This window comes from Etheostoma spectabile, chromosome 20 (assembly GCF_008692095.1).
Source record: "Etheostoma spectabile isolate EspeVRDwgs_2016 chromosome 20, UIUC_Espe_1.0, whole genome shotgun sequence".
Lineage (NCBI taxonomy): Eukaryota > Metazoa > Chordata > Actinopteri > Perciformes > Percidae > Etheostoma > Etheostoma spectabile.
The window spans coordinates 25,270,051-25,281,740 of NC_045752.1; the positions used below are offsets into that span (position 1 = coordinate 25,270,051).

General features: G+C 41.7%; 1 protein-coding gene across 2 annotated transcripts in view; it reads left to right on the forward strand.

The window, feature by feature from the left end:
* Positions 1–11,690, forward strand: part of bcl11ba (BCL11 transcription factor B a) — a 45,391-nt gene that overhangs the window by 3,838 nt on the left and 29,863 nt on the right. For both annotated transcript variants that reach the window (XM_032500602.1, XM_032500603.1), the window contains exon 2: positions 6,695–7,147. In XM_032500602.1, coding sequence (XP_032356493.1) covers positions 6,695–7,147 — 453 coding nt within the window. The remainder of the gene's footprint in view (positions 1–6,694; positions 7,148–11,690) is intronic.

Below are 11,690 nucleotides of genomic sequence, written 5' to 3' on the forward strand. Positions count from 1 at the left end.
ACACACACGCACACACACACACACACACACACACACACACGCGAGAGGAGAGAGAGAGTTGCGTGTAAATTGCAGTCGCCCACTTGAGATGCATGTTTCCCTTTGGCTTGTCAAATAGCCGTGCACCCTGCTGGGGCTAAGTCTTTGTTAGAGAGAGAGACACACAGAGAGAGAACATAGTAACTCCTTCGTTTATATGCAGTGAAGCATTCTGTAGATGAGGTGTTTTTTTTTTTTAAATGTGATAAATAAGTCTTATTAAGTGATTATATTAAATACATAATACTATTCCTAATGGTCAAACCATTCCTTTAAATAAATGTCCTCTATAGTTCAGAGACTACACTGTTAACACTTTAAGGGTCAGTTCACTCGAATTAACAAAATCTATTTTCCAAAGGATTAGTCCCTATAAAAAAAAACTTTTGACATTGAGGTTTGTGTATTCTAAATGTCCCCTTTTAATGCTGCGGGCACCACACATCAAATTCTATTCACCACAATAGGTAAATTACAGTAATGTAAATGTATTTATCTTTTAAAGGCCAGTTTTTGTCATTTAAAAAAAATCTTGTGACTTTTTGGTGTGTGTGTGTGTGTGTGTGTGTGTGTGTGTGTGTGTGTGTGTGTGTGTGTACAGGATGACAGTTTTCAGTTCCCAAAGAGCATGCCTAAACTCATTTTGTTGATCAGCAGGCTGTACACACTCTCCCACTACTGATACTACATTACACACACTCACACACACCCTGGCATAGCCTGCATACCAGAGTTTTGCTTTGCTCAGCTGAGGCTTGGTGAGCTGTCTGTCTGTTGACGATCACCCTCCAACGCCACCCCCCCCCCCCCCCCCCCCCCCTCCCCTCTGTATTTTCCTATATCTCTCTATTTCACCTTCTTTCTCTTTCGGTCTGCCTCTATGTCTCTCTTTCTCTCTTCCTGCTAGGGGGAGCTCTCAGGCTGTCAGTGCTGCGCTGGCTGTGCCAATGAGAGGGGTATCAGAGTGTGTGTGTGTGTGTGTTAAACAGATGACATCAGTGCTGAAAGACCACATTGCAGTCTTAACTGTCAACACCTGCACTCTCGTTACTTCACTGTCTCTGTCGCACTTTTTACCTACACCATGTACTGTAAATTCATGACAATGGCTGACTGACATCTATAGCATTCACTATGAGTGTGTGTGTGTGTGTGTGTGTGTGTGTGGGTATACACTGTAGTAAATTGACATAGCGTAGTTCTAGCTATTTTAAGTGACTGGACTACACTTAGCTAATCTTAATAATTTGTCTGTAGTTTTGTTTATATAATGTACCTAACTTTTGTTCTGAGTAATTGTTACCTAATTAAATCATTTTGTCAGTTTGGTTTAAAGATATCAACTCTTTTTTTTAAATTTTAGTTTAATTACAATTTTTTTAAACGGCTTCATCAATTTTGTCCATATTAAAAAGCAACGGCGGCATATTCACTATGCAAATTACCTCTAGATAAATAAATCGACTACAAACTATTATTCATTTGTCAATGGCGTATTACTAAGCCAAATCACAAAATATATTATAGAATTAAAAAATGACTTCAAATACAATTACAATGCAGTAATTTCATACTAATGTCAAAGGATTTGTACGTTTCTGTTGGTGTTTCTGTGGTGCGCTTCATTCCTACCACAGCACCTGCTGGCAGGTGGCTCTGTGCTCCCCCCCCCGCATTCTCAACTCTTTGCCACACTCTGTATCACCATATGGGAATCCAACTATGGTAATACCACAGTGTTACCTCGTGATAAACTTCAATTAGCTTTGACGTAGGGCTGGGCGTTATGAAGAAAATTACATTAAATTAACGATATTGTAGTGTTGTTGTAAGAGAACAGTTACAACAGTCTGGTAAGTTCAGAAAATGACATCACTTTACTGTGATTTTGCCTTAAAAACCAGAAAAAGACACCACATATGCCATATTACAATATACAAAATCTAAGAGGATATGCAGTGTCATATCACAATATCGATATAATAATGATATGTTGCCCGGCTCTACATAAACTTACGTAAACAGGTTTTGAAATCAGGTCAAATCTGAAAAAAGGCTGAAAGTCACAATGGTGGAACGTTTGTTTTCAATCCTTCAATCGCTTTCTGTGTGAAATGAAGGCACGAGTTGAAATTGCTACAACACACACATTCTAGTTATATTGATGTTACTGTAGTAGTTGTAGTAGTATTTCTGCTGTAAAATGTACTTCAGTAAAGTGTTCTTTCAGGCAATTTTTTTCCCTTTATTTTGGTAGGTAGTAGGGAGGAGATGCAGATTAGAGGAAAGCAAAGAGACGACATGCAACTAAGTGGGGGGTGTTGTGATTACAAGGTTAGCACCTTAAACACTGACACCAAGAGACAAAGTCCCCTGTGCAAAGGATGCCACCTAATACAAATACACAACCCACTGCAATCCTAAATACACCCAGAACACACCTCAGTACAATGAGCCTTTGCAAATTCTGAGTTTGGATGAAAATCTACTTCCTGTTCAGACAGTACACACTGCTGTTGAAAGTGTCAACAGTGTTTGTGGTGGCAGATCACATTGAGTTGAGAGTTTTTTGTTTTTTTTTCTGCACCCTTCTAATATTACCACCAACATGTCTCTATGTGTGAACTGGTATTCACTGTGCAGTGGTGTGTGCGGCCGTATCATCAGCTCTGGGGTCTACTTTGATGATTTGGATGATTTCAGTAGCTTTTTGTTAAGCAGGAAATGACTGATCGAGCACTCGCATTCTAAACAGGAGCGATATTTTTCCAAAAAAAGAGTAGTTTTCCCTCTCCAAATTTGAGATGGTAGGCTAAGACAAATGAGCCAGAGTGACCCAGCCGTTGGTGCGCTGTTAGTGTGTGTGCATGTGTAGTAACCGTCAGTTTCTTTGGGTTTGGAGAAATGCCGAGGTGTGGCTATTGCTTAGTGGGCGACAAATGACTGTGATGCTGCTACAATTCTGATCTGTGTGTGTGTGTGTGTGTGTGTGTGTGTGTGTGACACTGAGTGAGTGTGCTGGGCTGTCTCACCCACAAACATTTCATCTTGATTCTAGCCCTTGCATGTATATCTGTGTGTGGTTGAGAAAACAGTAAAAAAAAAAAAACCAGTAAAGTCCAGCTTTTATAGTTTCAAACCTTTCTTTTTTTTCTCAACTGGCAAATTTGCAGGCGTTCATCAGTCTAAATGGGGAAAGTTATAATGCTAGTAAAAAAATGTGGTTGAAGAGAGCCGAAAACAAATATTAGAGAAGCAGCTTTCTGTTAGTTAATATGCTATCTCATTTGTGTCTGTGAATACAGTCTGACGGTTGTGTGGAGAGATGGATTAAAAGCACATTTCCAGTGATAGGCGGCCCTAGAGACTGTAGCCTGCTCGGAGAACTTCTCCCTGATAATGGGAATTCAAAGCAGCACCGTTTTAGCCTTGAAACAAGCCAAACACCATCATTTGAGCTCTCCAAGTACCTCTTGTACTACGCTCAATGCAAAAACTGTAGATAGTTTGTGTTATTTTTGAGCCGTTCATTTTTAGACGTTCCATTTCCTTTGATTTTTTTGTTCTTCTTCAGCCCCGGTTAACTTAAATCCTATTAGCGCTGTTGCCTGACTCACCTGAGCCTTATTAGGTAAATCAGGCCAAAGTGACGCTTCTTCCTTTGCATCTGTCTGTCGACTTCATGCAGTAATTATGGGCAAAGAAACCACAACCAAATCCACATTTCCTTTTTTATCTCAGTCTTTGAATATCTCCAGAAACTGGCTTTGGCTGTGAACATATAGATTTTTTTTTAAATACATATTTACGTACAATTTATTTGAGTGTAAATCTAACAGCATTTTTGTGGTTTGAAAAGTATCGGAACCAGTTTTACTGTAAATGGTAAGTGTCTGCACACACACAGGAAGCCAGCTGTGTATTTGAGGTTTGGCTGTCTTTTTTCTTTTTTTATAAATCATATTATGCTAATCATTAATCTCTGTGATGAAGTCAAGTTTGCAGGGGTCAGTGTAACTGTAGAGTGTGTTTGTTCCAGATGAGCGCATTGTCTTTATTCTCTCTAATGTGTATTACCAGAGAAATACACTCTGCTGTACATGGCTGCTCATTTCAAAAGCGGAGGACAGATGGCTGCAGCCTGCAGGCCACAAACACACACACACAAACACACACACACACGCGTGCACAAACAATGCAAACAGTATGTGTGTGCATACCCATGATGTAGATGTGCACATGCAAACATGATACGACACACGATGCATGCAGAACAAACCTGCAACACACACACACACACACACACACACACACACACACACACACACACACACACACACACACACACACACACATGCAGAAGGAGCAGTGCAGTTGGTTTGTGGAGATGTGGGCTGAGACACACACAGCTCAGACACTGTGTACCTATACCTGCACACACACACACACACACACACACACACACACACACACACACACACACACACACACACACACACACACACACACACACACACACACACACACACACACACACACACACACACACACACACACACACACACACACACACACACACACACACACACACACACATAGCCATACAAATAAATAATAATTATTAGAGCAGAAAGCTTTAACCCAAATTAGAGCCTCCTTGTATATTTTATGTATGTATAAATATTGTATTTTGTTGATGATCATGATGAGGAGGATGAGGTGATATAGATGCAATACAATAATTATGCATTTTTTGGTATATTAGACTTTAACTTTGTTATTACTAGGTAAATCAAATTATGATTTATTAAATTTTTACACTTTTTGTTAATGTATCTGTCCTGAGTTCCACCCACATCCTTACCTACTGTAGGTTTAGCTTAATATTGTTGTGTGTAAATGTATGTATTCAGATATGCTGAATATGTGTATGGGCATATGCTAATACATGCATGTTTTTTATATTTGGTATTTTTCCTTTTTTGTTTTTCTGTCTCGTTTTTATCAATATTTTAATTGTGGTACCTAGAGCAGTACGAGTTACTTATTGTCCTATTCATATTGCTCTAACTACTAAAACAACAGTGGTTCCCCAGGTTTTATTGAATTTTTGATGTTTTATTTAATTGTATAGAATTATTCTGACTTCACTTTGACATTCTGTAATTATCCATCAACCTACGTCATTTTGATCTTATATATTAGTGAGAATTATACATACTTTCTGCTTTTTAACTCAAAAGTTAGATATAATTTCAAATAGGCTACATGTGGTGTATTGACCATGAATTCAAAAAGTGTAATTAGTGTAAAACTAGTGGTAAAAATGTCGAAAAATGCTACAAAAACGTTGAAATAAAAACAATGAAGAGCCAAAAATGTGACAAGGTGTCAAAAAAAAAAAAACTTTTTGAGCCGGAAGCACGACGCAAGGGTTAAGGGGTAAAGCCCACCCATTAATCTATAACGTAAGGTCAGTGGCGAAATATAATAGTGTTATAGTCTTTTAATTGCGCTTGGCTTAAGAGGCTGCTTTCTGGGGATAAAAGCATCACACTCACATTGTAAAGTGCCCTGAATGTAGGAAAACAACAAGACACATGCCCAAAGCCTTTGGCAATAAAGAAGATGGCACAAATTTGAGGTCAAATGGGGCTGAGTGCCTCTTAACCCGCCGCAATTTGATTGGCTATTTGCCAAGTACTGTTGTCATCATTTACTTCTTGTAGAAGTTAGAACTTCTTTTAAAGAAGATAGTAACTTTTTTTTTTCAACTTGTGGATGACTTTTTACAGCACACATGTGAAGAAAAACTTAAGATTAAACACGTTGGCGCCCACCAGATATTATGTGAGTGCAGATTTGATGTGTTCCCAGTGTGAAAAGCAGAGGGCTAAACAGGTGAAAGAGCGGCGTATTGTAAAGCAGGCCCGAAGCAGGTAGATGGTGAGGTGGGCTGCTCCATCTGGAGCCTTCATCTGCATTTGCCATCCCAAATGTGTTTGCATTTCTAATGTGGATGCTGAGACAAATGGCCAACCTGCTGCTCATCCATCATCTTGTATTAGAGAGAACGAGGGAGGGACAGAGGGAGGGAGGGAGAGATATTACCTCTGGGGTCACTTCTTCTCTCCGTCCTCCTGTAGTTCTCCTCACGCCTTCACTTTGGTTCCTTCAAGCGGTAATCTAGACCAATCTCCCCTTTTATCCTGTTCAGAAAGGCTTTTAAATGTGTTGTTGTACCACACATCTGCTGTCTGACTGCTCTTTCCCTTCCAAAATTTCCAGGATTTGCTCTTTCCCTTCCTTTCTCTTTCTCTTGCCCTTCAGTTTAACGTTAGTCATAGTCGCAATACTGGACAAAACTGGATAAATCGCTTAACTCAGGGATTTAATGCTGAAAAAAAAACACTGCAGCACTCTGATCAACATTACTATGTGGAATTTAAATGTACGCAGCATTGTGTCTATACCACCCAACTTACAGTAGGTTCTGATGAAGAGTTACCATTGACAACTGGAGCTCTATCAACTGTTTTCCCAGAACACATGGATTAGTGGTTCCCAAACTATATTACACTCATAATTATACACAGTTTAGCAAATGTCCAGGTGTTACATCTTTCATGTCTCTTCTGTTTTTCTTACTGTACAGAGGAGGCTGAGCATCCAGATGGCGGCCTGCTCTCCAACTCTCTATCCCTCCACCCGCTCCGCCTACCTCCCCACCCGTTGGACCCTAGTCTGGCCCACGCCTTGCCATCCGGCCTCCACGCCGACCACGACCTGCTGACCTGCGGCCAGTGCCAGATGACCTTCCCGCTGGGTGACATCGTGCTCTTCATTGAGCACAAGAAGAAGCAGTGCCAAACGCCGCTGCTGGCCAATGGCTGCTACGACAAGATGAGCGACCGGGGAGGAGAAGGAGGGAGTCCGACTCTGCAGAGCCTTCATCACAACGCACAGCGGGTGGAGCTGAGGAAGGTGGTGGAGCCGGTGGAGATTGGCATCCAGGTGACACCAGAGGAGGAGGAGGTGGAAAGAGGTGTGAGGGGAGAGAGGACGCTCATCAAAGGAATTTGCCCGAAGCAAGAGAACACGCCGGCAGGTAGGCACGATGAACACACACCCTTTAGAGAACTAATCCAGCTCTTTCATCACCCTAAATACACGACTTTTTTTATATTTAACTGCACCAACCCATACATAAATTACCTTTTCAGCTTTTGTGGAGGCATCCTGTTGAGACTTGCTCCATCCTCTCCAGCAAGAGAGAGAGAGAGAGAGAGAGAGAGAGAGAGAGAGAGAGAGAGAAAGAGATGTTCATTTCATTAGCGCGAGAGGACAACAGGGCGAGGGAGTAACGAGAAAGAGGGGAGAGACAGGCACACTACCCACTCAAAGCCCTAAACCCCTTCAAGGACTCAGCTAGTTGAAACAAATTGTGCAAAACGTGACAGAGAGACTCACCCCGACTTTCATGGAGAAATCCAGCCTAAGCCATCTGCTTAAAAAGGTGAAAAGCTCATTAAAATTCAAATAAGCAAAGGAGGGGGGAAAAACACGAGAGGAGAAGGAGAGAGAAAAAAAAACAGAAAAAGGGATTAAAAAGAGGCTAGTTTCTCCCCCATCCGGAGGGGTACGGGAGCAGTTTGGGTGGGGGGAGAGCACCAGCAGTTATCTCTCAAACCAGTCAAGACGCTCACAGAAAGCCAGAGGGGAGGAGCAGAATATTTCAGCCTGCGACGAGAAGTCCTCTCAGCTGTCCTGCCTTCTTAGAGGTCACTGGTAGCTGGACCAGAACTTGACAGCAGGTACTCGCCAACAACCAGCAGGTGCTAAAATGACTCCTAGATACAATCCTCTGAAAGATGAAAGCATATTAAAAACTCTAGTTAGACAGGAATGTTTTGCAGTTGAAAAAAACACTGCGTATTGTAAGCCAGTAGGGCTGTTTGCATATGATGGCACAGAGTAAATCTGGATGGTTACCATTCACACTCATAGCATCTCGACCTAGTTTTTAAAATCCAGCATCATATTTCTTTTCAGAAAACCTGTACATGCGCATCCATCGGGAAATATGGAAGCCAAAACTATGCTCGACCCTTTCTAGTTTGGCCAAACACTGCAGCTATTAAGCCTTTTGAGGCTGCTTCAACATATATGTATTTATTTTTTAAAGATTATTATCTTGTAAGTGTAGGCCTTTATTTGACAGGAAAGCTTACACTTGAAAGAGGAACGATAAGGGGAATGAGATGCAGCAAAGGGTCGCAGGTTGAAGGACCGAGCCTCTGTACATGGGGTGCACGCTCTCCCAGGTGAGCTACCCAGGCGCCCCGACCGTGTTTTATTTTAACCTCCTGAACAAATAAGTATACCAGTCCAAAGCTACAGAGGTAAATTCCATCCACAAAACAGTGTTTCATTAACAATTACTAGTATTTGAAAATCAATGACCGACCATTCTCATCTGGTTAAGAAACAACAATGGCATTGATTGGTCATAAGTATTTTTGTGAATGTGGATATTTGGCATAGAAACAATAATAAAAGTAAGTACAATTGGTTTTGTTCTTTTAAAAAGGAAGTAACACAATGACTGATTTATGTACAAAATCATGTGAAAAAACTTTTATACTTAGATGAAATATTTTGTAAAATAAACCCGATGTCCACCAATACACATGCACGGCATGAATACATTTGTTAATAGAAAAATATTCAAATGTGTGCACATAACATCTTCAGCTTTCCATCTCAACCAATACCGATCAATGCCCTGATTTGTCTGCTGGAAGTACCTCAGGATTCTTGGGATTGCAACACTCCTGCTTTGTTCTATTTGTAGCACTTGAACTTGGAGGGAAATGTTGCCTCAAAAACATGTGAGGAAATGCGCTCACAGGTAACCCCCCTGGCTCTGTTTCCCCATGTAGTGCATTGGAGGAGGACAGAGTCAGTCTGCGGTTTGGCCTGCGCTGTAAAACACTCTTCGGGCTTGAACTTCATCAATATTTTACAGCTGTGTTAGGCAGCTGCCCAGCGCCGGTGTAGACAGCACAGCGGCTCTTAGGTCTGTAACTGGGCTACGGCTTTACATTTAGTGCTTAACAATCTGAGCAGGAGGAGGGTGCGAGTAGCTCTAACACAACCTCAGAGTGTCTGCAGAGCCGCACTCAAGCGTGTGCTCTAATTGATCGGCGTCGGTCATGTCATTAGGTCGGCATTATTCACATTTATGTGCACAGGTAGATTTTTTTCCCGTGTTTAAATGCTTGCAATATATCTCACTGGAGTCCTCCTGTGAAATCAACGCCACATGTGCAGCAACGAAAGGCTTGAAATTGTAATTGCACAATATTTCTTCATAATAGAACGCGCAATGATTTTCACATTAAAAGCAAAAACATATTAGCGGCTCAATTGGACGTGCACTGCGGCAACTGTAAACTATATTGCTCCAATAACATTTTATGTTTCAAAATTACCCTCGGTATTTCACAATTTCCACATGAAATATGGCCAACTAGCACCTTATTAACACGAGGAGAGGACAGAAGGGTTTATTAATCGAGCCAGAGTTTAATTTGGAGAGAACACGCTCAGGGGCGGGGGGGGGGGAACCAAGCTTTTCCTCCAATAGATTTTTACACCTTTCATTACCTGGGAAATTGGGAGCGAGGGCAAAGCGGAGGGAGCGAGAGAGCAGGAAGAGAGAGACAACAACAATGGGGAAAGTGATTCGGGAGCTCAGAAGTTTAGGTTTAGGTTAAATAAAAAAAATTAAAAATATTTTGGGGGGCTTTTATGGCCTTTAATAGACAGATTAGCTTGAAGACAGGTAAGGGGAGAGAGAGGGGGAACGACATGCAGCCAATGTATTAGAAGTCCTGCATGCCATGTGTAATTTTGTTATGGGACATAGTTCTTACAACCGTCAGCTCTCTTCCTCTTCCTCCACTTCTAATCCCGTCTTCTGGACATAAAGGATAGCCATAAATGTTGTGTCGTCAGTGGGCCAATGTGTGTGTGCAAAGGAGGAAATGCAACATGGAGAATATCTATCTGAAAGCAGCATCTTATGACACAAACACACTCTCCCTTTAGGCCACGTGCTTTAGGCAACTCAACAAAGGTGTTGGCCGCTCGCCTTCATTCGCTCATGTGTGACCATGCCCTTACACTGTCAAAGATATTTTTCTTTATTTCAGCTACAAAAGCGTCATTGTCTTTTCATGCAACACTTCACATTCCCAAAGATACCCACACTCAAATGAACCAGTACCAGTACCACCATAGTTTTCCACTATTTAGCAGGTTCAAGTTCCCCTTGCTCAAGTGCACCTTGTCTTTGGGTCTGGGAATTTAAACAGACAAGCTTGTGGTCACACACCCTCCAGTCTCCCCAGCTGACTGTCAGTCGGGTTAGATATAACTCCACGGAGGTGGAATCCTGACAGTTTGGATTAGAGAAAAAAGAAGGAAACATATCATTTTTACTTTAAGGCACACACACATACATCCACGTAGTGTAAACATATCACCAAGGAGTGTAACACCACCTGACACAGTGCTGTGCTGCCCTTAAAGCCTTGTCATCTAGGGTTTAGATAGTTCAGAAATTACATTAAGTCTAGTTGGAGTAGAGAGGAACACACACACACAAGCACGTAAGCACGCACACACACATGCATGCATAAAAGGGGCGTGTAGCTTTGACAAACTCAGATATGATGACACCCTTTTAATCTGACAAAGCCATTTGACGGGCCGAGTATGTGTGTGTGTGTGTGTGTGTGTGTGTGTGTGTGCCGCCTAGCTCTACTTCTGCTTTTCACCCGCTTTTTCTGTCGTTTTTTCCCAGCTGACTTTCCCTCCGTTTCTCTCTCTATGTCTTTCACACACAGATTGTTACTTGCCCACACTGAGACAAGGAGCTCTCTCTGTTTCTCTCTCTCTCACACACACACACACACACACACACACACACACACAACAGCGTTGATCATTAGACTGAAAAAGAGAATAATTAATACGCATCATTTCAAACAGGATGTGCGATATGCAGAGCGAGCCACGAGAAAACACACACACATAATGAAAAAAAGCATTTTCAAGAGGGCATGTTTGAATCTTATGTAAACATTATGCACATGGACACACACACACACACACATCTTCAATAAATAATGACTGAGCACATCGGCCTGTCCCTAAAATATTTACCATATGCTTATTTATCTTCCAAATGAAACTGCACAAAGACTTAACAAAGAGCTGTGGCACAGAATCTGTGTGAGTGTGTGTGTGAATGTGTGTGTGTTTGATATAACAGTCTGTACTTAGAGGCATTACAGCACCCGCTGCTCTTTTTTTTGTTGCGTTGTTTCAATAAAGCTGGAAGGCCTCTCGGATGGAGCACCGGCCTTTTTGAAGTATTAATTACTCTGGTTTGTATTGCTGCTCACTCTCTCTCCCTACCTCTCTTTACCTCTCTCGCCCTCTGTATCCTGTGTGCTTTTGGCTAGTTTCGGTTTGGGTGTTTGTGTGTCTGTGTATGTACAGTCCTGATGCATTTTTAATAGGCCTAAGAGGATGTGGACGGGGACACACACGCACGCACGCACACACACACACACACACAC